General features: G+C 43.6%; 1 protein-coding gene across 1 annotated transcript in view; it reads left to right on the top strand.

Annotated features, from left to right (window-relative positions):
* KIF5C (kinesin family member 5C) overlaps window positions 1-27,295 on the top strand; it is a 145,774-nt gene that overhangs the window by 80,984 nt on the left and 37,495 nt on the right. Inside the window, exons 11-15 of the mRNA XM_010950260.3 lie at window positions 5,829-5,977; window positions 16,050-16,225; window positions 21,099-21,167; window positions 22,757-22,963; window positions 25,261-25,407. Of these exons, the coding sequence (XP_010948562.1) occupies window positions 5,829-5,977; window positions 16,050-16,225; window positions 21,099-21,167; window positions 22,757-22,963; window positions 25,261-25,407 (748 nt within the window). The remainder of the gene's footprint in view (window positions 1-5,828; window positions 5,978-16,049; window positions 16,226-21,098; window positions 21,168-22,756; window positions 22,964-25,260; window positions 25,408-27,295) is intronic.

Genomic DNA, 27,295 nt, shown 5'->3' on the forward strand with positions numbered 1-27,295 from the left:
TGAAGCCTCGAGATACTTTTGCGTTCCTTTGTGAGTGATGAGGTCACGCTGGATTAATGCAATGTTATCACAGTGAGACTGACCCATAAAGATGATGAGTGAGCAGTAGGTTCATGGCTACAGTAAGGCTCCCGTGCATTATTGGTTTGTTTTCCTATATCAAGGAGATAATGTCCCAAAACTGTACAGCGGGATGGTATCTCTATTGCTATCTATGTAGCTTCAGCTAGACAAAATGATAAAACCTGCCTTAAGAGCAGCTCTTAAGGTCTACAATTCTATCAATTTTATGTTTCCTTGTAAGCTACCTGAAATTCTTTTGGAAGCCAGGCTAAGCAGTAAGTGCACATGTGTGTGCATGTGTGCTCATGGGTCCCGGCATTATGTCCACGTGCAATCCTGAGTTTCCAGGATCCGTGTTGATTCACTGTGTTTGAACAAAGTCCAAATGTAATGCTGCTTAGTGTGATTGACAGCTAGCAAGTATGCAGAAAGTGCCAAGACGGAAGAGTAAGGGCTATGAGAGCTGGAAGACACTTGGACATGCTCTGTAGTGGGCAAGGGAAAAGCCAGCAGACCACTGGCTAACCCACTGATGGCAACCTGCTAAACACTGACACGGGAGGAAAGGGAGTTGTGAGTGGCAAAATTAGATAGAACCTAATCATTAGGCTCTTTTAGTCTGTACATTTTCCTAAAGTTTGTGGTAAAAAGCAAAAGAGATTGTAGATATTCAACATCCTTTTATTCTGGATCTCTTGTGGGAATGAGACACTCTTTATTCCACTTTGCAAGGTTGATTTCAACATCCTAGATAGGAGAATATTTGTTCTACTGAAAAAAAAAACACCTCCAGGCACAGAAGTTCAGTAGCTCTGTTAGTAACTCTTGTTTATTCCACAATCTAGAAGTTCTTGTATCTGACTTGATTTCTTTCTACATCATTTTTTCCTCTTATTTTTGTTGAATATAACATACATAGAATAAAATAAATTTAAGTGGGCAACTCAATAAAATTCTGACAAATGTATATACACATGTACCACCACCCAGCCTCTTGAAAACCTCTCTTTTGTACCCTGGAAGTCAGTCCCCATCTCTGAAGGGTAAGTGTCATCCTGACTTCTGTCAACATATTGCCTGTCTTTGAACTTCATACAAATAAAAACATACAGTATTGCTTTGTATCTGGCTTCTTTTATGCAACATTGTATCTTTGAAGTTCACTCCATTTTTAGATGTAGGAGCAGTTTATTCTTCTTATATATAGGATTTTGTTATCTGAATATAAAAGGTATGTAGCCATTACTGTTGTTGGCTACTTGGATTGTGCTCATCCTGGGGCTGTTATAAATGAAGTTGCTATGACATTGGTTGTCATGTGTTTAAGTGAACATATGTCCTCATTTCTGTTGGTTATTTACCTATGAGTGGGATTGCTAGCTCATAACGTTATGAGATATTTAGTTTTAATAGGTAGTTTTCCAAAATAATTAGACTGGTTTACCTTCCCTCTGGGAGCAGTTGAGGGGTATAGTCACTGCATGTCCTCACCAACACTTGGTATTATCAGTTTAAAATTTCTTAGCCATTCTGTTGGGTGTGTAAAGGTGTCTTATTGTTTTATTTCTCATTTCCCCAGTGGCCAAGGATATTAGGCACCCTTTCTGGGTGATATTTATTGGCACTACTTTTGTGAAGTTCCTATGCAAATATTTGCCCAGTTTTTGTTTGTTTGTTTTGTTTTTGGTTTTGGTCGGCTTTTTTCTTATTGATTTGTTTATAGGGGTTATTCTGGGTAAGTCCTTTTGTTAGATATATGGTTTGTTTGTATCTTCTCCCACTTTGTAGCTTATGTTTAAATTCTTTTGATGGTGAGTTTTAATGAAAAGAGGGTAATTAATTTTAATGAAGTTAACTATCTTTTTTCTCTGTCCTAGTTAAGAAATCTTTCATCTTTGCCAACTTGAGATCTTGAAGATATTTTCCTGTTTTCTCCTAGAGAGTTTATTGTCTTACCTTTCATATTTATGTGTTTTTTTTTATGGTAACTATTTTTTTTATTAATTGAAGTATAGTCAGTTTACCATGTTGTGTTAATTTCTGGTGTACAACATAATGTTTCAGTCATACGTGAGCATACATATATTCATTTTCATAATCTTTTTATTATATGTTACTACAAGATATTGAATATAGCTCTCTGTGCTATACAGTAGAAACTTGTTATTTATCTATTTTATATATACTAGTTAGTATCTGCAAATCTCAAATTCCCAATTTATCCCTTCCCATCCCCTTCCCCTGACCCAGCCCAGTAACCATAAGTTTATTTTCTATGTCTGTGAGTCTGTTTCTGTTTTGTAAATAAGTTCATTTGTGTCTCTTTTTTTTAAGGTTCCACATATAAGTGATATCATATGGAATTTTTCTTTCTCTTTATGGCTTACTTCACTGAGAATGCCAGTCTCCAGGTCCATTCATGTTGCAGCAAATGGCATTTTGTTCTTTTTTATGGCTGACTAGTATTCCATTGTGTATGTGTGTGTGTGTGTGTGTGTGTGTACACACACACCATATATAATAGAAGTTGTGGCACATTTATGCATATGATTCATCTGGAATAGAATTTTTTAATATGTTATTGGGGGAGTGGATAAAGATCATCTCCCCACCAACGCCATGTATTTAAAGGACCATCCTTTCCCATTGTGCTGTTGTAAATCAGATGGCTATGTACCCAAGTGTCTGTTTCTGGAGAATTTATTCTGTTTCTATTCTACACTTTCTAGACGATTTAATCAGTTTTAATTACTGTGGCTTTATAATAAGTGTTGATATTCCATCCACTAGCTTTGTTCTTCAAAACTGTATTTGCTATTCTAGGCTTTTGTTATATCTTTTATAAATCTTAGAATCAGGTTGTCAATTTTTATATGCACATGCAAACCTCCTGGGATTTTATTTCAGGTTATTTTAAATCTGTAGAACACTTTTGGGAGAATTAACATCTTTCCCAATCAGTTAGCTGACTTCTTCATATTCTACCTTTAGTGGATGGAGAGGCATGATGCTCTGCTTCACTGGGGACTGAGTGAAGTCTATCTAGGGCACTGGTAGGACACATGGTTTACCACCATTGTTCTCAGTTCCAAATGGGAGCTGGTTTGTAAATCTTCCATCTGCTTCTCTGAATTGTTTCCGTACCTCTGCTCTGTTCTGTGCCCTGGGACAGTGACCAGTTTGGACAGCGACAATGGGCTCCGTTGCCTCTGTCGTCCAGTTAGGTTCTGCCAGTGAGGAAGGAACTTGGGCAGATAGTCAGAAGGACAGAGGAGAGGGAGGTCAGGGTATTAATTTCTTGGCTCCTTCCCTGCAGGGTCACTTTGGATTGGTTCTGTTTCTAGACTAAAGGCTATTACAGCTCCCACTGGGCAGCCTTTTTTTTTTTTTTTTTTTTTTTCTTTTTTAAGGGTTTAAAAATTTTTTTTAATTTTGTTTTTTGTTGAAGTATGGTTGATGTACAATATTATATGTGACAAATGTACAATATAGTGATTCATAATTGTTAAAGGTTATACTCCATTTATAGTTATTATCAAATATTGGCTCTATTCCCCATGTTGTACAATGTATCCTTGTAGCTTATTTTATACCTGATAGTTTGTACCTCTTAATCCCCTAGCCCTGTCTTGCCCCTCCCCTCTTCCCTCTCCCCGCTGGTCACTGCGAGCTTGTTCTCTGTATCTGTGAGTGTGGGCAAGCTCCTTACAGCTCCTACCTCTGGGCCCCCTTCAGCCTAAGGGTGGTGATGACTTCCCCATCACTAATGTGGGGTACATATTATCCCCGTTATTTCCAATCCTCCTCCTCATACCTTTATTAAATGCTTCCCAATTTCAATTGACTATTTCCTGCCAGGACTCTGATTACTACAGAATTGGAAGAAAGAGAACTTTGAAAATGAAGATCAGTTATACCAGGGATAACTTTGCCAGGGCTGCTCACAAAATTGGACTTCTGGCCAAACCTGCCTGAGGGCAGCATGAAGGCTCTACCCTTCTCTTTCTGGTATCATTGGAAATCATCAGGAGACTCTTTAGGATGTAAAAAAAAGTAAGACAGGTAGCCTCAAAGTATCCCCTTAAACATCCACAGGCATTTCAGCCATAGGTTGTTTTTCCCTGTCTGACTTAACCAAGTTGCTAAGGGGTGCCGCGGTGTTTGTGCTCATCTGAGAAACACCCACGGCGCTGCCAGAGGATGTTAGAAGGCGAGGTGAGAGTGTCAGATTGGCACAGACTTTAACGTAGCGATAAAATTGCTGCTGTTTGAAAAATTAGAGTTGAAGCACTTCTGGGGACAGCAGCTGTAAGCTACAGTGAGCGAGGGAGAATTATACTAATTCTTAAGTGGCGTCTTACATTGAAATCATTAACTCCTCTGTTGATAGTTAAGTTATTTAGTTGTCTGCTTTAGGAATTAATTTTTAGAATGACATCTGCAGCACTGGTGAGGGCTGCTGAGTTTCTTTCACTGAAATAGAAATTGTGTCCAAAATGTCATTCCATGACAACAGTAATTAACCCGAGTCACACATCAGATAGTGCTGGCAAATATGACAGGACCAGAAGGGGTGGGAGTTTAAAATGAAAAAGTCAATAGCAAATAAAGCAGCGTATCACATGTTTTTTTTTAATGAAGCTTTTACTTCTTAAAAAATAAGTAATAAGTGGAATTCTGCCATTGGCAGTTTACTTTTTAATTGGACAAGTCTGCTTATACACATTTCTATGTGTAAGTAGGTGAATTGTGTCTGTTGTCTTTAGTCCCAGCTAGAGATGCCACTGCCTGAGCCCTCACCAGTTGCTCCCTTGAGTTACTGTCAGAATATCCGCTGTGGCATCATACATCCCCCAGGCCATACGCCCTGAGGAGGTCACTCTCTTATGTCACAGATAGCAAAATAATGGTCATTAGATATGTTTGTTTGTCCTACACAGCGCTTTGAAAAGACGTTTTAAACTGGGGGATACAAATAATAATCTCAGTTTCTGACTTTTCGTGAAAAATAGGATGATATGAGAACAATGGGCCCTCCACTCCTACTTGGTGACGATTGCTGGGGGGTGGGGGCGGTGGGGAGGGGCAGGGATGTGCTCAGCAGGGAGCCATGGTTTCGCCTGGCCAGCCAGACTCTGTAAAGTGGCCCGCCTGTCCCAGGAGGCATGTTGACATGTGTTCAACACGTTAGGGATGATTCTAGGTATCAGATGTGAGAAAGAGACACAGCTGATTGTTTTAGTCTGTATATTTATTGGTATAAGAAACTGTAAGCTGTAAGGCCAGATACCTTGTCTTGCTTGTCTTGGTATATCCCCAGGGTTTCATAGATGTTAACTGAGTTGAAAGGAGGCTCTACTTGGGCAGATGAATCTGGCAAAGGTATGCAAGGTGCTTAAAGGAGGATGCTGAATGTTTGGAAAAGGCTATAACCATAAGTTAGTGTGAGAACAGAGGGAATAAATAGTGGCAGAGGGGAGAGAGAGAGAGTTGACCCTGGCAGATAATCTGAATGAAAATCCATTGGATCTAGAGTCTGGCAGGAGGTAAAGGGGGAAAAAAAGGGAAAAGGTGAGTTTGGAGCCTTGGGAGTAGTGGTGCCATTAATGCAGCGAGGAGGGTGGTAGGGAAAGGTGCCTGCCTCCCTCCTGCTCTCCAAGTCCCAGTCTGTTGACATGAAAGGAATTTGAGGCTTCATTGTGTTCATGATTTAGCCAATGCTGGTAGCGATGCTTAGAATTTTTCCCCGATGTTTTTAACCCCAGGGCTAAGACCATCAAGAATACAGTCTCCGTGAACCTGGAACTGACAGCAGAAGAATGGAAGAAGAAATATGAAAAAGAGAAAGAGAAAAACAAGACTTTAAAGAATGTTATCCAGCATCTGGAGATGGAGCTAAACAGATGGAGAAACGGTGAGGAAGAATGAGAGGCAGAGTGAGGCATGAGTGTGTGCTTTCTCTTTCCTGCAACTGTTGGCATCCTGGGACACCTGGGAAAGAGGGGATGGATGATGGCGGAGCTTGGTCCTGCCTTGCAGCAGCCTGTGTGCACACGCAGGTGTTTTCTTATTCCCTAGCAACCGACCATCCCCGCCCCCGGCCCATCACTTGGCTGACACACACTCTTAGTGTGGGCAGGTGACTTGGCGAGGTCGCCTTAATCTATTTCCGGTGAAATGCCCCCTCTCTGTGACTGTAACTCCTTCTCTGCTAGCCATGTTTGAGGTTCAGAGGGCAGTGCCGAGACGTTGGGGACTCCGACTGCTTTTGATTAAATGAAAAATGTCATGCTCTGCTTTGTGAGTTTTATCATTGATTGGGGCTTGAAAGTCACCTCTGGCAAATATTTGCATTTTTGGGCCCAACTCCTCTTCATGCTTTGCTTCTTCAGAGCCAGAAATAGAGGATTCCTGGAGAAGCTCTGTCCTAAAGTGGAGTCTTGAAGGCTTGTTTCGTGACTCGTTTTTCTCTTTCCCTGAAACGTTCTCGCTGGTTTGTTCTCCTCAGAGAAAATACCTCAGAGAGCTGACGTGCAGTGGTGGGTGGGCTGTGGGTGAGGCGCTGAAGAGGGGTTTCCAGATCCAAGTGCAGACAGGTCACTTGTGCGGTTTTCGCTGTGTGGGGGAGGTTGGAAGATAGCAGTCTTTTTTTTTAAAAACTGAAACCAGGCAGGTTGGTGTGTGTGTAGGGGGCTAGTGGGTAGCTGGAGGTTGCCCTCCAGATTCTCTGCTCTTGTGCTGGGGATTTATTTCAGGTGCTGCATCAGCTCGCAGTCTAGGGTGAGTGTAGGAGCGTGGGGACTGCCGTGCAGGATCGGGAGGTAACCTGCCTGCTTGTAGCTGCAGAGTTAGCAGCCGCTTCTCCTGTGATTCTGTTTGCCGCTGCTTTGGTTAGGAAGGGCGGGGTGTCAGTGAGCTACTGTTCAATTGAAAAACAATTATGTGGCAAACTAGCATTCAAGAGAGGTTCAAGAAATGACCTGGTAGCCTAAATAACACAATCCTTTTCTTTTGGGGAGAGTTTTCTAGCTGCACACGTGTTTTGAAAGCTGCTAGAATCGTTGAATAATTCAGCACCTGCGGCTGGTGGCTGATTCCTTGCAGTTTGGCAGGAGTAGGGGAGTGGGGAGGAGTGCTTGGCTAGGCCGGGAGCGGCCGTATGAAATTTTGTTCTATTTCTGGGATCCTCTTGGGTCACTTCTCTGCTGGGCAACTGGAACATTCAGTAAAGCCTTTTAATAGAGGGAGGAGGGACTGGCCTTAGAAACACTGTGGTGTGGGCAACTAACCTTGTTTTTTTCTTTTCTTTCCTATCCCTTGCCAAGCTGCAACCCTCCAATTCTCCATCCCTCAATGAGCCGTCCTCCGGGGTCTGCCCACTGCCCTGTTGACCTCACCCACGCCCACGCCTAGCATCTCTCTTGGGCACTCCCCCTGCTCTTGGACTGTTCCCTTGGCATCATTTTAACTGTTTGTCTCACTTCATCCACCTTGCTGATCTCCTCAGAGATTTACTGTTTTCCATGCCCTCTAGGGTGAGATCCTACATAAATCCTTAAATTACGTAATTTGGAAAAACTAAAAAAAAAAAAGTAATAATAATTTGGGAAAACTAATTATGGCTCCTGGCATATGACAGACTTTTGGAAATGTTTCTTGTATACACACGTTTGATGCGTCACTGGAGGTGAAGGTGTGAGCGGTCAGGCGTGGTCTGTGTCCTCCGGGAACTTCCAGGCTGACGCGGCGTGGACTCCAGCCACGATCAGTAAACGTGCGATGACAGTCTGTGCTGCATGCCAAGAAGCACAAGTATAAGTGCTAAGAGTTCTTACAACATGGGGCCCTGAGCTTGACTCAGAAAGTCAGCGAAGGTTTCTCCCAGTAAGTGACATGGGGAATAAGAGCTGAGAGAAACAGGGCAGTTAGCTGAGCGAAATAGGAGGTGAGGAGGGGGGAAGTGGGGGTGGGATGGAGGGGGCCGTGTTTACCATGGCCCTGAGGAGTGAAGGAGCACTGGCCTGAGATGGGCCAGGAGGGTGAGCAGGCCTGTGTGGGGCTGTGCAGTCCTTGTTCAGGGTTTTGATCACTGTCTTGGAAGCAGCGAGAAGCCATTTGAGGTTGTCAAGCTACAGACCCTGTGATAAGATTTGCATTTTTGAAGATCCATTGGTTGTGTTGAAGAATGAGCTGGAGGGCATGGGAGGGAGTCTAGGACCCGGGGTGGTCTTCCAGGGAGGAGATGACAGTCGTTGAATGACAGGGCAGTGGAGAGGGAGAGGGGTGGATGGACCAGGTTGGTGTTTAGGAGGTGAAAGCAGCAGGGTTGCTGAGGAGTTGGCTATAGGGAGAGAGAGTGTCCAGTTTTCTGACTTACTGAGTTGGATGGAGGGCAGAGCCATTCACTGAGACAGGTAACTCTGGAGAAGAACCAGACTGGAGATCGGGGTGAGGAGGGGTGTTTGAGGTGCCTGGTGGAACATCCAGATGAAAATGCCAGATAAGAAGTTAGGTCTGAGGGTCTGGAGCTCAGAGGAGCTGCCTGAGCTGCAGAGAGAAACGTGAGTGGTGGATCTTTAGGAGGGACCTGAGGCATGGCTGAGGTGAGGTCGTCTGTGGACTGTGGAGAGAGGATAGGGAAGGAGAAGCGGGAGGGGTCTTGAGACGCCTCCCCCACCCCTCTGCTGCACCATTGCCATGTAATCGCTGAGTGATGGGGAGGAGGGAGATTAGCAGCTCTGCTGTCCTTGCAAGCTAACACTCACATTTTAAAAGTGATTTCTTTTTTCCCCAGGAAGCAAAACTTTTCAAATGTTGAGAACCTACTCAAGTGGTATAACATTCAGGCAGGAAGCGAGGCAGGTGGAGGTGTGGGGCAGTGGTCCTCTGACCAGTATGAGGGAAGGACTGTTTCAAGGATTAACTGCATGGGCACGTACAACAAAACCCAGGAGGCTTTCTGTCCCGTTCTAGGCTGGGCGTTTAATCCTCCAGCAGCCCTTGAGGCAGGACAGGAGACTCGCCCAAGATGACTCCGCAGGGCGCTTGACTCCTAAGTTCATTCTCTTTCCATTGTGGGTGCAGCCTGCATGAGCTCTTGTGGTTGTGTTTCAGCCAGGGAGATGGGCGTGAAAAGAAGGGACTGGAAGTCCTTCCGTGGTGCCCCTTGCATCCTGATTCCTCGTGGTTGTGAGGGCACGGCTGGGCTGTGTCAGCTTGAGAACCGGGGTTTTGAAGGGTGGAGTAGAGAGAAGAGGCAATGCCTGCCACTGAAATCCAAGGGGCAGGATATTTCCAACTTTCTTTTGAAAGCTGACATACACATTGGTTCCAAGCTTGTGGGAGGCAGCTGCTGAGTTCACCGCCGTGACTCCCGGGGGTGGATATTTCCACATTGCGGTCAGAACGCATTAAAGGAGTGTTGTCGGCTCTGCGCCCTTTCCCCTGGGAAAGAGATTCCCAGCTTGGCGTCGCACAGTGTTTATAATTTAAAAGTCTGTCTGCTCTGCTCCAGTGGTGGGAGAGCAGGAGCCGAGGTGCGTAGCAGAGAAAAGCGTGCGTGCTTGTGCCTTTTCCTGCTTGCTGTTATAGAGAATGAGGTAGGAATACAAAGGAATGGGGAAGGTAAAATAATATGATGTCTCAACGGCAAATCGAGTCCAGGAAGATACTGTAAATAAATGGAAGGAAGTATGTCTCGCCATAGGAGAGAGCATTGCCTGCTCAAAGTCATTCAGAAGTCGGGAAACACTATCCTATTACATGCCTATGGGCCGGCTCCTCCCCTCGCCCCCACGTGTACTCTCCGAGCTTCATGGGCTACTTCAGGTGGCGGCTTTCTCCTCTGGGCGTAGTAGAGCATTGATTCTCAGAGCATGGCCTGTGACTCACCAGGCATATACCACACCAAGCCTTAATTCATTTCTGCCGCTGCCGTTGAAGGCAGCATGGCCCAGAGCCCGTACACGGGGGCTTCAGGGGAGGCCATGCCTTGTTTTTATAAAGAAAGGATGGGGAAACCCAGTCTCCTGGCTCTATTCCCCGCTGGGCCAGTGAGGGTCCTGCCCCTCATAAACAAAAAGAGAAGAAAGGGAACTATATTCAATCTCTTGTAATAATCTATAATGGAAAAGAATCTGAAAAAGAATAGATAGATATGTATGTATAACTGAATCACTCTGCTGTACACCTGAAACTAACACAACATCATAAATCAACCATACTTCAATTAAAAAAAAAGAAAGACCATGAGTGACTCACAGAACGGGAAGAACAGCAGAGGAACCGGGCTCACAAGGGGCCACACCTGCAGTGAATCCCCTCTGAACGTGTTTTCCGTCCTTGCCTTGTATGTTGGAGACTCAGAGGCCTGGGAGGGACAGGGACACAGCACTGGGTGGTGTGCTTTGGCTGGAGAAGGACAGGACACCCCGATGTTGTCTGACCCAGACTGCACACACCAGAGGGGGTAATTCCTCACAGGGAAGTCGGGGTGCTGTTACAACAATGGGTGTTGAGTGGCTGGAAAACAACCCCTGGCCACCACAAGCTACTAGTGACATCTTGTGGGCTGAAGTCGACGGACAATTTTTCTTCCAATCTGGAGGCTCTGTTGGCAACTTGCGCCTCATGGAAATTTGTTCAGCCTGCTTGTTTAGGGACAGATAGAGGCAGTGGGCAGTGGGCAGAAATAGGACCTTTTTTTTCCCCCCCAGCTCGGTTGCTTGTTGATCATAAGTATAGAAAGGACTCAAACCATCCTCTAAATGGGGGTAGATTTAGGTAGTTGAATTCAGAGTGAATTACGGCTCCCAGTTCTCCCCTGCCCTTCTCCCCAGCAGTCCATCAGGAAGACCGTGGACAGCAGGATGGCAAAGAGGGCTGAAGGCCCAGGGCATGATGCTTAGAGGGGCTGAGTCCCTAGTTCCCCGTCGGTCTTTACACGTGCCCTTCTCTGATACTTCTATGAATTTTGTTCTTTAAAAAAAAACTTTACAAGGGTTTTAAGTCAGAGAAAGAGGCCCTGAAAACCCAGGGGTCAGAAATGGATGAAAATAACCTGATGACACGGCATATCTGCATCGTCTCTCACATAATTAAATACAGTATTAACTGAGGGGATGGAGGTTTACCCCACCTGCTGAAGTCAGGCAAAGAAATTATTTCATCACAGGCTGGGAAGGCATGGAAAAATCAGCCATCTCTAAAGCAGATCGGTTCTCCAAATTTAAAACCTGCCAGGCCAGCAGGCTTGGTGCCCTGACGAGCTAAATCTGTAACCTCGAGTCTGATCCGGGCTCCGTGGAACTGTGTGGCCTCCATAGTTGGAACACAGTTTGCTCTTTTGGCATTAAATGTGTAAGAGATGCTGGGCCCCCTCTCGGATGCATGATTACGGTGGAAGCTCAGAGGTTAGCATTTTGTTTGAGAGATCTAATTTGTGAGGCCCTCTTCCTTCTTTTGAGAGCACAACCAAGCACTAATAGAAATTCTGGCCGCTAGGAGAATCGTGTGGCCTATTTCAGAAGCCAAGAATGTAAAGAGGATGCAAAGGCCTGGGTGACCAGTTTATTAGAAAATTATTCTAGAAGGGATTAGAGAATGTCTTAAGCTTCTTACAGTATTTCGAGGAACTAGGGTGAAAGATGCTATTTGCGTGCAAAATAATCCCTTAAAGGGATGGTGTTTTTTTTTCAAACCTCCCATTTATATAATGACATCTTGTATCCAGCTGCTGTTACCCATCTGGCAGCGTAAAGATTTCCTTTTTGTTTCCTTGGTATAGAAATTACCTACCATTAGGTCTGCCACTGGGCCTGTTTAATTGGTATTAAAAGAAAGCACCTTCTTTGCCAGATCTGATCTGGTTTCTGGCGGAAGCTGTGAGTGACCAGCCAGTCTTTGCCCTCGGGTTTCTGAGAGAATGCAATTACCTTTCTCTGTTCTCCAGAGGCTTTAGGGACTCAACTTATGAAAAGGGTAACTAGCTTGTTGCTACTTCATGTGTGAAATTTTAATGAATTACTGGCAGTCTAATGGTTGTCTTCCTTCCTTCTTTTTTTGGAAAAAACAAACCCCAAAAAGCCCGTTTTAGAATTTTTAATTAATAGTCTTAACAAGAATTTTTGATTAGTCTGTCATTCTTGTTTATTGCAATTGATGGATTTCTACTTTTTGTGGAAATGTTATTTATGCCCTCTGGGGGTTTCATTTTATAATTAAAATGCTCTGCCAACCTTATAGGTATGCTCCAAGTGAACGCTCCTGTGTACACACAAATCTTTATAGTCCTTAAAGGTAATTGCATCTGACAATAGGAAATGCCAGAATGCTTATTTAAAGAAGGAAAACGTTTCTTGGGGTGGGGGTGGGGGTGGGGGAGCTTTCATTCTAGAAAATCAGATGCTTTACAATATTAGAAGCTCTTTCCCTATGGACAGTAAGGTATAAATCCTCAAGGGATCAAATCAGAGAAATCTGCTTTTCACGCAAAGGACAATAAAAATAAAAATAGATGCTAATCTTCGCTTGTGGTCCTTGTCCTCCCGCCACCAGATTCTAGGGCCTTATTTCTCCCAGGTTTGCTTGCAGCGGTCTTGCGTGTTACAGTCAGTTACTCCGTAATCACCTCGCGGGGCTTCTCCGGAGGCCCGGGCCACTGCAGTGCGGGGAGCAGTCTCCATTAACGCCGTGAGATCGCCATGGAGACGGACTGCCTCCTGTCAGGTCTGCACAGTGCGGGGAATTTACAGTCCCCAGACGTGTCTGCGAGCTGGACGGTGTAGTTACCAGGGACGCTTCTGGAAGTCATTTTCTCCGTCCTTTGAAGGGCAGCGGTGTTTGGGAAGACGGGCTCCTGGCCCCTCTTCGGGCAGGAGCTGTGCGCCCCCACAGACGCCGCCGCTTTTGTTCCTGCTTGTTGCCGCTTTGTTCTTCTCGGCCTGAGAGCGGCTGCTGCAGAAAATAATCCTGCCTGCCTGACCTTTAGAATAAAAACTCGGAGAGGCTCGTTGTTCAGATGTAGCTTTGTGGGGGACACGTTGATGCTTTGATTCTGAAACTTGTGCAAGGGAAAGCAGAAATTCTGCTCTGGCTTCAAATATTGTTTTCATAATAATAAAAATAAACCCAAAAGGCACTTGCATAGCTATATCGTGTTTCACGTTGGAAACAGCTCTAACCACCAGACTTGTTGTGAAGACCCCAGACACACTAATCTCAGAGTAAGTAAAAACAGTAATTTACCTGCAAAACCTGAAAAGTTGACAGTTTGTCAGGCAGCGTAGGGAATAAGAGTTGGACTTTAAACAATAATACCTTTTGTGCTTTTTTCATATACTATTTTAATTAATGTTTAGAACAGTGCTGTGTTAGAGGCATTGCTGTTTCCTTGCCTTTACGAAAAGCAAACCAAGAAGTTAAGCAGGAGATGGGCTTGTGATTAACTAGATCTGTAGAAGGTGCGGCGTGGCTTAGCATCCCGCCACGGCGCTACAAGTATTCATGCAGCGTCTGCTGGTGGTGTTCAGGGTGCCTCAGGGCAGCCCTGGCTAGCTTGTCAAACCTCTCTAATCTGGGACAACCTTGATGCTTGGTGATGCCGTCATTTCTCAGTGGAAGAAGAGGGCAGCTTTAGGGGGAAGTCAAGTCTGTGACTTGGTTAGAGCAGGTCACCCACTGCGGGGTTGTGGGGTTCATCCCTGACTCCTGCCCACTCTGATGAATGGAAATACTCACTGGGTAGCTCCTTAGTTCACTCCAGCCTCACGATATCACTACCTCTCTGGCCATTTGGAACCAAAGAACACAGGGAATATGTCTCTTCCAGGTGTTTTTGTATCTTACCTCTAGACTTGGAGTGAGTTGGCCTATGAACAACATGACCATGTTCTGGCTGGTTTCTGGTCTAGTACAGTTAAGAATTTCATCTTCATCATACTTAAGCTGGAGGATCAAATTCATACTGCAACTGGATTGCCTTGTTCACAAATTTCAGAAGGTAGGACTGAAAAATTATAGATATAGTCATGATCCAAGTTGGGGGAGGACATTTACCAAGTGTTAGTAGTAAAATTCTCTGAAGAAGGAACAGAATTGGGAGGTAGAGGTGAAGGAGGACTTTTAGTATACATTCTATGGTTAGAAAAAGATATTTACATATATAATTATAAATACATATACATATATGTGTGTGTGTGTGTGTGTGTATATATATATATATATATATAATGTTTTAACACTCCCTCACCCCCTGTAATCCTTAGGAACTAGAACACGATACTGCTTTTATGGCCCATGGACTCATTAGGCTGTAGAGAATATAGATCTTTTAATTGGATGAAATCCAGTCTGCACAGTAAGGTTGTTGATGGATGCTTTAAACCAGGAATTGGAACTGAATGAAATATTGATTTGGCTCAGGCTCAGTTCAAAGGCTACTCTAATATTCTGGTTTTGTTTCAGGTCAAAAATTTCAGAAAAAAGCTTAGAAACAGTACAGTCTAGTTGAGCTTTAGAAGAAAAAAAGGCCAGCTCAGTTTTGTATTCAGTAAGCTAATCATATATTTCAAATTGCTACTTCAAATAGAATCGTGATACCAAGGTGAAATCATTGGGTGTTAATTTTATTTGACGTGGAGGCCTACGGTACCATTTTGTGATTATCAGATGAGATAATGGAATCTTAGGCAGCAAAGCTAACCCATCACAAAGTGCTTTGTTTGTATTGTGATAAATGCATACGATGTTCAGTTGGGTTCCTTGAGATGTGATGTATACTATTTATGAAGCCGTGGATTAGGAGCTCAGTTCTAATTCTGTTTTTTGTTTTGTTTTGTTTTGTTTTGTTTTGTTTTGTTTTGTTTTGTTTTTGAGAAATTCCCTCTGGCTCAGGGCAGTTTTCCTGGGGTATTTCCACAGAATGCATTTTATGGGCTGAGAACTGGGTGAGGCTTGGAACGTTGCAGACGCTCACTGATTGTAGCAAACTGAGTGTGAAGTTGATGGTAAACATTGTGATGGAAAAGTATGTTTGGTTTTGGTTTGCTTTCCAAGAAGATATTTAAGATACACAGTTGAGCCACATGGTTCTCCTTTTTATGCAGTCTGTCTTTGCAAGGTGGTTTCCTTACTAGGGAATAGCTGTTGGCCAGCATGAGAACGTCACCTTTTCCCTCAGTTAGCCTGGTCACATTTGGAAATGCTTCCTTCGAAGGCCCCGATAAATGCTCCTCTGCAGACTGAGAAGTGGCATACAGGGTATCTGCATGGTATTCTGGATGGGCTGCCTTTTCTTTCCTGGGACTACCTGATATCATGAGAAATTATTCTATTTGAACTCTCCAGTCAAGCCAATTAATTCTGACCTCCCGGGGGAGAGAGTGGTGGTGGGACATGTGTTTGTATAACGTCAGTCAGAGTTCCTGGGCCCAGGGCTACCCTGACTTCCTGCTTCCGAGTCAGAGATTCTTAGATTCTGAGAATTTGGGCCCTACAGTGTTCTATTACCAATGGCGAATTTGTTCCTTGATCTGGCTGTTTCTATTCATAAAACAGTAACCTAATTAATTGTAATTAGGATGCCTCAGAGGTCTATTTCCCTTTGAATCATTCACTAGAGAGAATATGATTCAAGTAAAGCCCCAGCATATTCCTCCATGAAAGAAAAGCGTATGCAAAAAATTCTGGGTATCACTGCAAAGTTGGATTCGTTGAGCACTCATGTGGTTGATGGAACCAGTTTCCTTAAGTGAGACATCACAAGGGAGGGAGTGTTCCATAGTCTTCTTCTTCCTTAGACTAGTTTTGGTCAGTGAACTATGACCTCTCTTTGTCAAAGAGAAAGAACACAAACTCTTTAACTCTATACAACAGCTCCTATTGTGTTCTGTGTCTTTTTCACGGGAGTGACTATTTTTGGAACTCTTCCTGGAGGGCTGCATGCTGCATTTCTTCAATCCCCAACTCCTCTTGGCTGTGCCTTGTAGGAGAAGCTGTGCCCGAGGATGAACAGATCAGTGCGAAGGACCAGAAGACCCTGGAGCCCTGTGACAACACCCCCATCCTAGACAACATTGCCCCCGTGGTCGCCGGCATCTCTGCAGAGGAGAAGGAGAAGTATGATGAGGAGCTCTCCAGTCTCTACCGGCAACTGGATGATAAGGTCTGTAGCCAGAGATTATGGTCCTCACTCTGGTGCAAAAACTAATGGTGGCACATCCCAGCCCTACTGGCCAGAAGCAGCTCAAGTCCCAGGGAACTGATGTGGACTGCAGACTGATGTTTATGTCCGCCTTCCCAATATCTACCCAGCTCTTCACTGGGCAGACTCGGGGAACTGGATTCATGTGGAATGGAAAGTTGCAGGGAAATTGGGCTGGAAGAGTGGAATGTTGGCTTGGGTAGACAGAGTCTTTACTTCTGGAAATTGGATGGGGCCTTATCACTGCATGAGAGTAGGGGGTGGAGGGTGCATGATCTTTGTTTAATTATTTTCTTCTTTGGGCCTATCCATCACCTCTTGGATATTTCAGCATTGTCCCAGCTGTAGGGGCAAAAGTAGTGGTTCCCAAAACTCAGGTGTATATTTTAATCATGTAGCTCTAAGGCCCTGGAATGAGGAACCAGTAGTGGTGGCACGTGGTCTGATGGCTTCCACCTTACCAGTATCAGTAAAGCTGTTTTCGGAGGCATACTCTTGAACGAAGTGGTTTGGACATGCTGATTAGGGATGTCCAATTTTATGGCAAACTTTTGGAGCTCAAACAACCATGTCAATGTACCAATTGGCATAAAGGAAAAAAGATCTTGGAGAACACTGGATCATTCATCCCCAGTAAAGGTCAGGTTAGGAATCCCAGAGGCAAAGGAAATTAAATCGATGTTTCACGTGATCTTGGCATACTGCCCTTGGAATATCTAAGTCCTTTCAGTTCATTTCATCAAGGCTGCTGATATTTTTAGTCTGATTTAATCTTTTCCTGCTGTGGTTCTGGTCAGAGTGCTTGGGGACACCTCTGGCTTGGATGAAACAGCTTTGTTATGTTAACATCATCATTAATCTTACAGGCCTCTACGTTCTAAGTAAAGCCCAGAGTCTGGTATCACCTTTACAAGGGAACTGTGACTGGTTGCCTTAAGGACGCTAGTTCTCTTTTTGCTTGTGACTCTGGGAGTTGGCATTATAACAACAATATTAAACCAGGGTCGCCCTACCCTTCTGGTAATATATTTAATAAGAGATTCACCCCATGAGAGCTGCATGAATTACTCTTTAGGTACCCTTCCATTTCTACCCGGGTATTTTATGCAAAGCCTCAAACAAAGTGAGAGAAAAAGGAGACCAATAATTAATGTGAACAGTGTAGGCAATTTCTTGATCTCTCCAAAGAAATGCGATTGTTTAAGTGTATTTTTTTTTCTCATTTAGAATTGATGGGTTCCTTTTTAGTATCCCCAAAGAATCCTGGAAGCAGGGTGATAACCTGATTCTACTCTGTTCTCTGCGAATAGATGCCTGCCGTGATTGGGATAGGGATCTTTTCCCTTGGCAGTGTGGGGAGTTTTCATTGATCTGGGAGGCTTTAGAGTCTCCAGTCCACCTTCTGAAATGTACAAAATGCCACGCCTTGGTTTCAGTTGGTAGCTGGAAAAGCTGACCCTGGAGCCTCTGCCTCCTGACGTCCACTCTAGGGCGTTTTCTGTCTTGTCGTTTCCCTTGAGCATGTGCCTTGAAAACCCGGTGAAGCACACACTTTGAGGTTAACATTTGTGGTCCAGTACAGGATGATGCTGAGAGATCTGGGAGAGGACTGAGGCCCAAAGCCTCAGCCTAGGGGACCACCAAAGCTAGCGGTTTGACCTTAGTAACTCTACCCAAGGACAGCCTGATTATTTACCAGTTGTCCTCCTTTTAAAGGTTCTAAAAGGTATTTCATGCTTCTGGTGATGCAGGTGGTTTGGTACTTTTGAGAATGCATGAATTAGGACAGGGTACCCTCATAGATTATTAGTGATAGCACTGAGAGTATTTAGGTCTAGATGAGAAATCAGCCCAGGTGATTATGTGACTTCCATTGCCTGTAGGTGGCAGAGCTGCAACGAAGTTACACATCTTCTGACTCCCATTTCAGTGCTCATCCCATTTTGGCCTTAGCCCTTGAAATGAGGAACTTGTCAGTCCTAATGAGTCTGTCTAGAATGTGGTGGGAGAAAGACTACACAGTCTCCTGCCAGCTGACCCTCTGCCCCTCTGTGCTGCCCCTCCGGGGGTCTGAGGACAGGTGCTCTCCCAAGGCAGTGCTGTGGGATGGAAAAGCATGCACTTTAGAGTCAGACCTGTGACTTAACAATGCTGAGATCTGGACTCTTGAACCACCTGCTGAAGATGTTTTTCTCATTTGCAACATGGAGCTCAGATCTGCTACTTCAAAAGGTTGATTGGAGAATAAAAATTTCTAGGACATAGCAGATGCTCAGTAAGTATTAGTGTCTTTCTTTCCTGTCTTCTCCCTTTCTGTTTGCCTAAGAGAGAAGCCACATGATAGGTATCAGAGGGATGGTGGTGCAGAGGTGGGCTGAATGCAGAGTTCAAGAGAGGCAGGTGGGCTCTGGCACTGTCTCTCTCATTCCCCGTCACCTCTCCAGTGCTACTGTAGTGTCGGAGAGGGAGGAGCAGAATTAAGTGGAAGTAAAAGTTGAACCTCATTTCATTGATAACCATTGCATCCAAAACACCTTTATCATTAAAGGTGACCAGTGACCTGTTGGCAGCTCACTTGTACTTCATGCATCAGAAAATTCAAATACCAGAATATTTTCTGAAAAGTGCTTGAAAACCTGTTACCCATGGACTAGATCTTAACAGTGGGCACCAGAGTAAGCAGGTGTCAGCACTTTCTAAGAGAGGCTCTTGCATGTATGTAGACTGCCCCTCGCATCTTACTCTGAAAGTTTTGAAAATTGAAAAAAAAAATCACAGTAGACGATGCTAATTCCTTAGAGGAGTAGCCTTAAGAAAGGGTAGTTTTGTAGTTTTGGGAATGTCTCTGATATAAGTGATTCATGTGCTTGTCATGCAATCCTGGTTCTTCGTCCTACCCAGGTTGGCGAGGGACCTTGGTTTCTCATGGTACCTCAAAAATCACTGCATCCCAGCTTGTCACCTGTCAGGAGCAAGCCTGTATCTTCAGGCTTTGAAATGAACACAGTGTAAGAACAAAGCGCTCGCACTAACATTTTGCTTCTCTCGTGATTTATAGCACTTGTAGCCGTTGCGGATATGTCCCTGGGGGTGAGATGGCAGCCCCCCAATGTTAAACTTTTTGAGTCTTTTATGTTAAGTTGTTTAATATTTATGTGCCAAGGAACATAAACATAAAATTGTTCCTAGTAACTGACATTCTAACTTTATAAAGTAGAAGAGAAAATATGACTGACAAAATAGTCTCCTATTGGTGAAAGTTCCTTTTTTTTTGGAGGTTTCATTCTGGTGTAATTTTCCTAATTGTCCTGCCAGAAGTCTGACTTGAGGAGGAGAGCCATGAGTAGTTTTTAGAACCATTAAGGAATTTTAAATCGTAAAAAACTTCAAAACTTCAGAGTCAGGTATGTTGTGCGGTCTGATTCTATACATTCATGTGCCTCTCAGAACATGCTGACACCTGCTCACTCTGGGGCCCACTGCTAAGATCTAGTCCGTGGATACTGGATTTCCAAGCACTTTTCAGAAGATATTCTGGTATTTGAATTTTCTTATATATGAGATAGGTGACTTGATGTAAAAAGCTCAGTAGAAGTGGAATCTCCCTGAGCAGAGAAATAAGCCCCCCAAAATATTCTACACAAAGGAAAAGGAGATACAGGACCCTGTTATATCGGTGTTAGTCTTCTTCCTCCGTGGAAAGCATCAGGTTGTGACACTGAATTAATCTGATTTAAATGTACGCACGGATACAACCAAACAGGCAGGAGAATATCCCGTGGAAAACTGCACCTCTCGCCTCACCTCTGGAAAAAGCGGAAAGCGCAGTGCAGGTTTCTTAAGGGCTGCGGATGGACAACCCCGAGCAGCTCCTGGTGCAAAGAGGGACCCAGCAATACTGAACTGGATCCGAAGCTGCTTGTGGTTTAGACCCTAGAAGTGTCGTCACAGGGGCTTATGAAGCTAAGATGTCGTTCTGCACTGGCAGTGCTGCACAATTTCGTTTGAATTCATGAAAATCTTTGGGACAAAGACTGAGTCTTACGCGTTCGGTGCTGTCCGCCTGCTGCCTTGCCGCGCTGGTGGACCGTGTCTGGGGGAGAGGCGGCGATGCCTGCCCGGGGCAGCGAGGGGCGGCAGCGACTCCTAGTGACAGAAGAGGAGAGTGAGGAGAGTGACTGTGCCGGTGGGAAGGTAACTTACCCCTTCGGTGACTGGCCGGAAAGGAAGCATTCACATTTCTGTACCCCAGCTTTCCTGAGGTTTTTCTCAGACTGGTAAGAAAATTAGCTGCTGATCAAAAGGAGGTCTGCTAATGCCAAAGATTAATTCTCTAGTAAATGTTTTTCCAATCTAAGTAAGAGGTTTGAAGTGGAAATAACTGGTTGCCTCCCTGTCACATGGCAGGGTTCTCGGTCACTGCTGTGTTTGACAAGATTTGGGACATGTACCTATTACAGTACAGGTGGCTAGAAATTCACTCCCTTATTCTTTGAACTAGGAATTCACTGTTAACATCTTTCAATTGGGAGGGATAGCTTCAAAGTCCCTTTTGGTTCCCAAGCCCTGCATCACTGGATGAGCAGGAATTGAGTTGAATGTGTAGGGGACTGTATTTCCCAGAACATCCAGATGTTTCATCTGCTGTGAAAGGTGGGTGAAGTGGTATTTCAACGAATCTCTTTTCTGTGGGGAAGCACCACACCATTTCCTTCATCTTTTTAACACGCTTACAGCTGGCATCTCAGTATCCAACTGTCTTCAAGAAACCAGGATATCAGAAATGACATAACTAGCCCCCCCCCCCCAAATTAAACATGATGTTTTGTTTCAGGATGATGAAATTAACCAGCAGAGCCAGCTGGCTGAAAAGCTAAAGCAACAGATGTTGGATCAGGATGAGGTAAAGAATGCAATTAAAAAAAATTTTTTTTTTTTGCAAAGTTCTTTTATGACTCTTTGTTGTTGATGTTTGTTTCCAGAAGAATTTTTTTAAAGATCCCTGAATTATGTGAAAATTTCTTGGTAGATTTTCTTTCAGTGCCTGCTAAAAGTTGATTTTAGCTGAATTTAGAAAATAAATGTCTGACTTCGTAGAGCTCTCGGGTTTTGAGAGTGAGTAGCTGGTTGCCTCACGGGCTATGATGAGCACAGATAGAGGAGCTTGGTACTCGTACCCAGGGCCCAGCACTCCTGTCTTGTGCCATTTCAGCCTTTTTCAGTTTTGCAGATCAGCCAGCTCAGATCTTTGATACACACTATCAGAGGAGGGGAAAGCAAAGGAGATAGGTTTCCAAGTGCCGCACTCATATATATGCGAGATGCAGTAACAAGGAGGCAATTTTTTTTTTAGTCTCTGCCAGGATGGCATTCAATTCTCCAGTAAATGTTTTTATTGTATCGCATTTTGCCAAGTATTTTACGAACAGGAACTTAAGCAAAGAATAGATAGCCAATCTATCAAACACAGATGATTGGTTAATTCTCTCACTGAGGACATCTAAGTATGTTTTCTCTTTTGTGCTTTAGGGTGCTTTCTGCTTTGTTGCGAGAATGCTATGGATTGGATCCTGTGATACAATTATAGCAAGTGGCTTGGGTTCATGGCCCTAGTCCCAGCCCTCCCGCAGACATAACTCTTTAACCATTTTCTTCTCTTCCTCTTTGTTGTCCTTCATTTCTCCAGGGCAGTGATTATGCCCTCTGCCCAAACACTTCCCTTGGCAGGAACTGTATGTAATTGATTTTCCTTTTAACTATAGTTGAGTCTTCTGTTTGCTTAGTGTTTCCTGCCCTCTTCCTCCCACTCTGTTTCTTTGCTCCTCCAACTTGATACAGCTTGCCTGTGATAAACTTTCCCTTTGTTACGGTTAAAACTCTTAATATTTTTCTTTTTCTGTACTATCAAGGCAGTACTGTTTGTTACAGGAAAATCACAAACCATAGTAAGCACAAAAATAATGAAACTATCCATAAGCTCTGTTGTTCACTTTCAACCAGTGTTATGTTTGGAGTATATTCTTCTATAATCTATAATGAATAATAAGAAAAATTAGTGACTGCCCTTTTATACTGTTTTGGTTGACTCTGAAATTGATGTTTATAGTGTGAAATAATAATAGTAAAAAGCCATGTAAGTATTATTATAGTCCTTGGAAATGATTCCTCCTCATCCTTTGTTCAACAGATGGACTAGCCAGCCAGCTACAAAATGTGGTGATTTTTGATGTGTCAGTTCTTTGACTTAAGCCTATCCAGCTTTCAACTAGAAAGAAAGATAAAAACAAAGAGAGAGAAACAGATTTTTGAAATAACATGCTGTTTTTTAAATTTAGCATCTTGATATATAGTAGGGTTTCTAGTTTTTATGAGCTTCTTAAACTTGTTTTCCTATACCTGTTTTTTTTTTTTATTACTTTATTTTGGATAAAGCATAGAACATAAACGTTTGAACATTAGATTCACAAGTTCCATGCCATCTAATTTCCTCAGCTTTTAGCTTCTACAAGAAGAGACTATGAGAAGATCCAGGAAGAGCTGACACGTCTCCAGATTGAAAATGAGGCAGCCAAAGATGAGGTGAAAGAGGTTCTGCAGGCCCTGGAGGAGCTGGCCGTCAATTACGACCAGAAGTCACAGGAAGTGGAGGACAAGACCAGGGCCAATGAGCAGCTGACGGATGAGCTGGCCCAGAAAACGGTTGGAGCATTTGAGTCTAGGGGGCGGGACTTCGTCTGCCGCCATTCCTGTACTTATATTGCTGTTTTACGTTTGTTTGTTTTTGATTTTGTTTGTGGGAGCGTTAATTAGGTTTATTTGTTTATTTTAATGAAAGTACCGGGGATTGAACCCACGACCTCATGCATGCTGAGCACGCACTCTACTACTGAGCTGTACTCTCCCCGCTATATGGATGTTGCTGACTGACACTGTATAGGAAGGCAGTTGGCTGGGTGGTTTTTCAGTTTTAGGCATAGACACATTCTTTGAAATCCTCCAATAACTGAAATACTTTGGGGGAGTGGCTTTTGTCCACTCGTCCCCGCCCTGCACGTCAGAACTGCCTTACGTCCCGGGGATGCATAACACCAGCAGGGGTGCCTCGTAGGACAGTCAAGAGAGCATGGACTTTGGAGCCAGAAAAATGCTAGTTAAAAATTTGACTTTACAACCATTAGGCCTTAGTCGAGACATTTAAACTTGAGTGTTCATTTCCTTATCTGTAAAAATGGCAATAATAGCATGCTCCTTTCAGCGTCTGAGAATTAGTGACGGTTTACATAAGGCATTTAGCACAGACCTGTGCATATGCTGCAATATTGACCAGTAAATCTCAAAATGTGTTACCAGGGGAGAGTGGGGGCCGGTGGAACATATGGATTTCAGTCTCCTTGTTTGCACCCTCCTGAATGCCATCCATCCCTTCCCCACAGCTTGTTGTCCTTGCCTAGGACCCAGCTGTCCTGGTTTGTTTGTTGTTCTGTTTTCAGCCAGTGCTTCCGTCTGCACGTTTCCTGGTTTCCAGATTCTCCCAGGGAACGATGCTGCAGGTTCTGCACAGTGAGCTAGTGGCAGGGGGCCAGTGAGCATTTGGTGAGGTGGCTGGTGGTAGGATGTGTCCATTTTGTCTTTCTCTTCTTGGAAAATGGGTGGTGGGACACTGAGGGGCTGAAACCAGCTGCCCTTGGCACCTCAGCCTGATGGCCTGGTATCATGGGATTGTGCCCAGCCTGTTTCGTGGAAAACATCCAGTCCTCCTGGGCGAGGAGGAGTAGCAGATGGTGCAGCAAAGCTCTGATCTGCTGACCGTAGAGCTGATGGAAAATGCTCCTTATTCCATACATTCAGCTGTATGCAGGAAGACTTCCTAATAGCTTCCCAAGATGGGAACTACTGCGTCTTTGCATTTTAAAAACAAAATGAAATAAGCACTGGCAATGCCAAAATAAAAGCGAAAACAAACAAAAACATACCAGGAGTCACGTAGGAAAGAAGTCTTAGATTTTTCTCTGCTTACTGTTTCCTACAGGATTCTTTAACCAGTCCTTGGTGTTATTTGCTTCCCCAAACAGTGAAACATTTTCCATAATACAATTCTTATTTCCTAACAAACCAAAATATTACCAGACTGGTTTAGAGTACTATTTGTAGTCAGATCATTAAATAAGTGCTCTAGTAAAAAAGCTGCATATGGAAGAAATACATAGATGTCTTTGCATTAACCTCTACGACTCCATTATGTAGGAAAATTATTGTCTTTGTTGGCTGAGTTAATACCAAGACACCAAAAGATGGCTGTTCTATTATGTTGAGAGTTCATTAAGTTAGTTTAAAATGTGTACATTGTGGTGACATACATGAAGGATGGGAAAGAGATGGATTTGTTAATGCCTGGCAAGAAAATGGAGCTTCTGCTGTGTATTAAGAAGCCATTGCTTGTTGCACTGGACTCATTTTGAAAAGAGGTGAAGAGTGTCCAGTTCAGCTTTGCTGTGAAGATGAGAAGGCTTTTTCTAGGTTGTTTTCTAAACTCATTAATGTCCCTCTGGACCTTCCAGACCCATGCATTACGAAGTCAGATGGGCATTTGGAAGTGGTCCCAGGGAACAGATTTGTTTGAAAGCAGAGATGGGGGTGCTTGCAGGTATGTTTAGGGAATGTGGACTGAAACAGGGCATCCGGTAGGTAGGAAGATGCAACTATGCATTATGAACCTAAGGACTCCTTTTGGGTTTTATTTATTTTTAATAACTTATTTCACTGACCTGGAAATCGTCATCTGAGATGCAGACTTACGACAGATCAGGCCAAGACAGATTCCTCTTATCAGAGAGTGCAGTGCTGTACCGTGGTCTGACTTAAAAGGACTCTTGGGTTGAAATCACATGAAATGATAAAAGAACTCCATCCCACATTATGTTGTTACTCTCTGCAGTGCTGTGTGTATAAAATCGACCGGCAACCGTTTTGATTTGTTGTGAAAATGTGCTTTTCAGACGACACTGACAACCACACAGCGAGAACTGAGCCAGCTGCAGGAGCTTAGCAATCACCAGAAGAAGAGGGCTACCGAGATCCTGAACTTGCTGTTGAAGGATCTGGGGGAGATTGGAGGAATAATTGGCACTAATGATGTGAAGACGGTAAGCCGGCCCTTCTTCCATCCTCTCTACCTGCCCTTATAATGGCGTGGTTCTAAGCATGCAGAGTTTATTCTCCCACGTATCCTAACGCTTAGCACAGTGCTTTGTATCTGCCATGTGCTTAGTAAATATTTGAATGATTGAACGAATGGCTAAATGAATGATTGTCTGGTTAAGGAGGAGAAGAAAAAAACCTCACCTTTCAAATATAGGAAATGTCCTCAAATCTTGGTTGGCCCTCATGTAAGTTGGTTTATTCCTGAAACTTGCATGCCAGTGTCACAGAGGTTTGGAATTGGATAGATTAAGCAAAGGTTCTAGCCTCAGAAATGTGTTTCTCCTTTTCTATGGGAATCCAACAGAGTGAAAATTTCCTGACCAATTAGGAAAGCTTTTAGCTGAAAGTAATAGGATTCTAACAGTGGCATAAAAAAAATAAAGCTGCATTTAATTATTCACAATATGAGAAGTCTATAACCGTGTTATTCAGGTTGTGATCTGCATTACCAGGGAACCTGTTAGAAATATAAACTCTCAGGCCCACCTCAGACCTACTTAATTAGAGTCTGCATTTCAGCAAGATTTCCCAGTTCAATCATATGCTTCTTAAAGTTTTAGAAGCAAATTTTGGTTCAGGGCAGTGTCTCAACAATGTCAAGGATCCAGGCCTTTGTTTTCTTTTTACTTTCCTCAGCCTTTTACCTTTTTGCATCTGTAGATTTTTGTCTCGTGGTTACAAGATAGCTTCTGTAGCGTCAACCATCACATCCCCACCTACCACATCCAAGGCAGATGTGCTGCAAAGGCAGCCAGCTTTCATCCAGAAGGGAACCATAGGATCACCCCAAAGTGCAAGGGAAGCTGGGAAAGCAAAGAGAAATAGTATTCCTATAGTGGGCTTTAACCAACCGTGATGAACCCCTGGGGGTGGTGCACATTGGTGCCATTGATGGCAAGGCTATAAGAAAAAGGGTGGCATAAAGTTGTCCCTGAATTAGGAATAGAGGGAGAAGAGGGCAATGATGTTATCAGCCAAGAACAGTTTGCCACAATTGGAAAGTAAGATGGAGACATTAAAAAAGTAGCTTTATGGAAGTATAACTGACATAAAATAAGTGGCACATATTTACAGTTTGCGAAGTTTTGACACTTGTATACCCTCACAGAGCCATCACCATATAAGATGATCAGCATACCTGCCACCTCCAAAAATGTGGGGGGTGATTTCCATAGTCTATTTCAGTGATCTAATATTTATGCCAGTTCCACTCTGTTTTGATAACTGGACCTCTGTAATAATCCAGCACCTTCTATAGAGTAGCCACTGATTAAATGCGTGTGGAATAGTGTCACTGTGGTCAACTTCTACCTCATAAGTCCCTAAAACCAAATTCTTGGAGTCTAGCCCTTTGGTCGAATTCTACATCATTCTGCTTTGTGGTAACACTCAGGTTTTGAATTGGGACTATTAGAGTCTAGAAAAGCTTCCCCAAATTACTTTTGTTTATGGACATTTCTGAGAAACATGGAAAGCCCTTCTTCGATGGTATAACAGATCTAGGCTTAGAGTATATGACCTCTTGTAAACCTAATCATTCTTTCATGGAACATTTATTGTAACTGAATATTTCATGAATCTTTGCAAATGAACCTAATTTTAGCATGGAGTTCTCAGATGCTATAAGATTAACCCTATTAAGATCCAGCTTAGTGACTTTATATTTGAGGACTTATTTTTGGAAGCATATGTTAGTGTTGAGCTATAAACTTCTGAGGTCGGGATGATTAAATGGCCCTTGCAGTGTGAAGGCGGCGTTGATTTATGGGAAGTTGGCACACTGCTGCTAACGATAAAGGAAGATATTTTTATGCTAAGTTCTAAAATAGA

The sequence above is a fragment of the Camelus bactrianus genome, chromosome 5 (assembly GCF_048773025.1).
Source record: "Camelus bactrianus isolate YW-2024 breed Bactrian camel chromosome 5, ASM4877302v1, whole genome shotgun sequence".
Lineage (NCBI taxonomy): Eukaryota > Metazoa > Chordata > Mammalia > Artiodactyla > Camelidae > Camelus > Camelus bactrianus.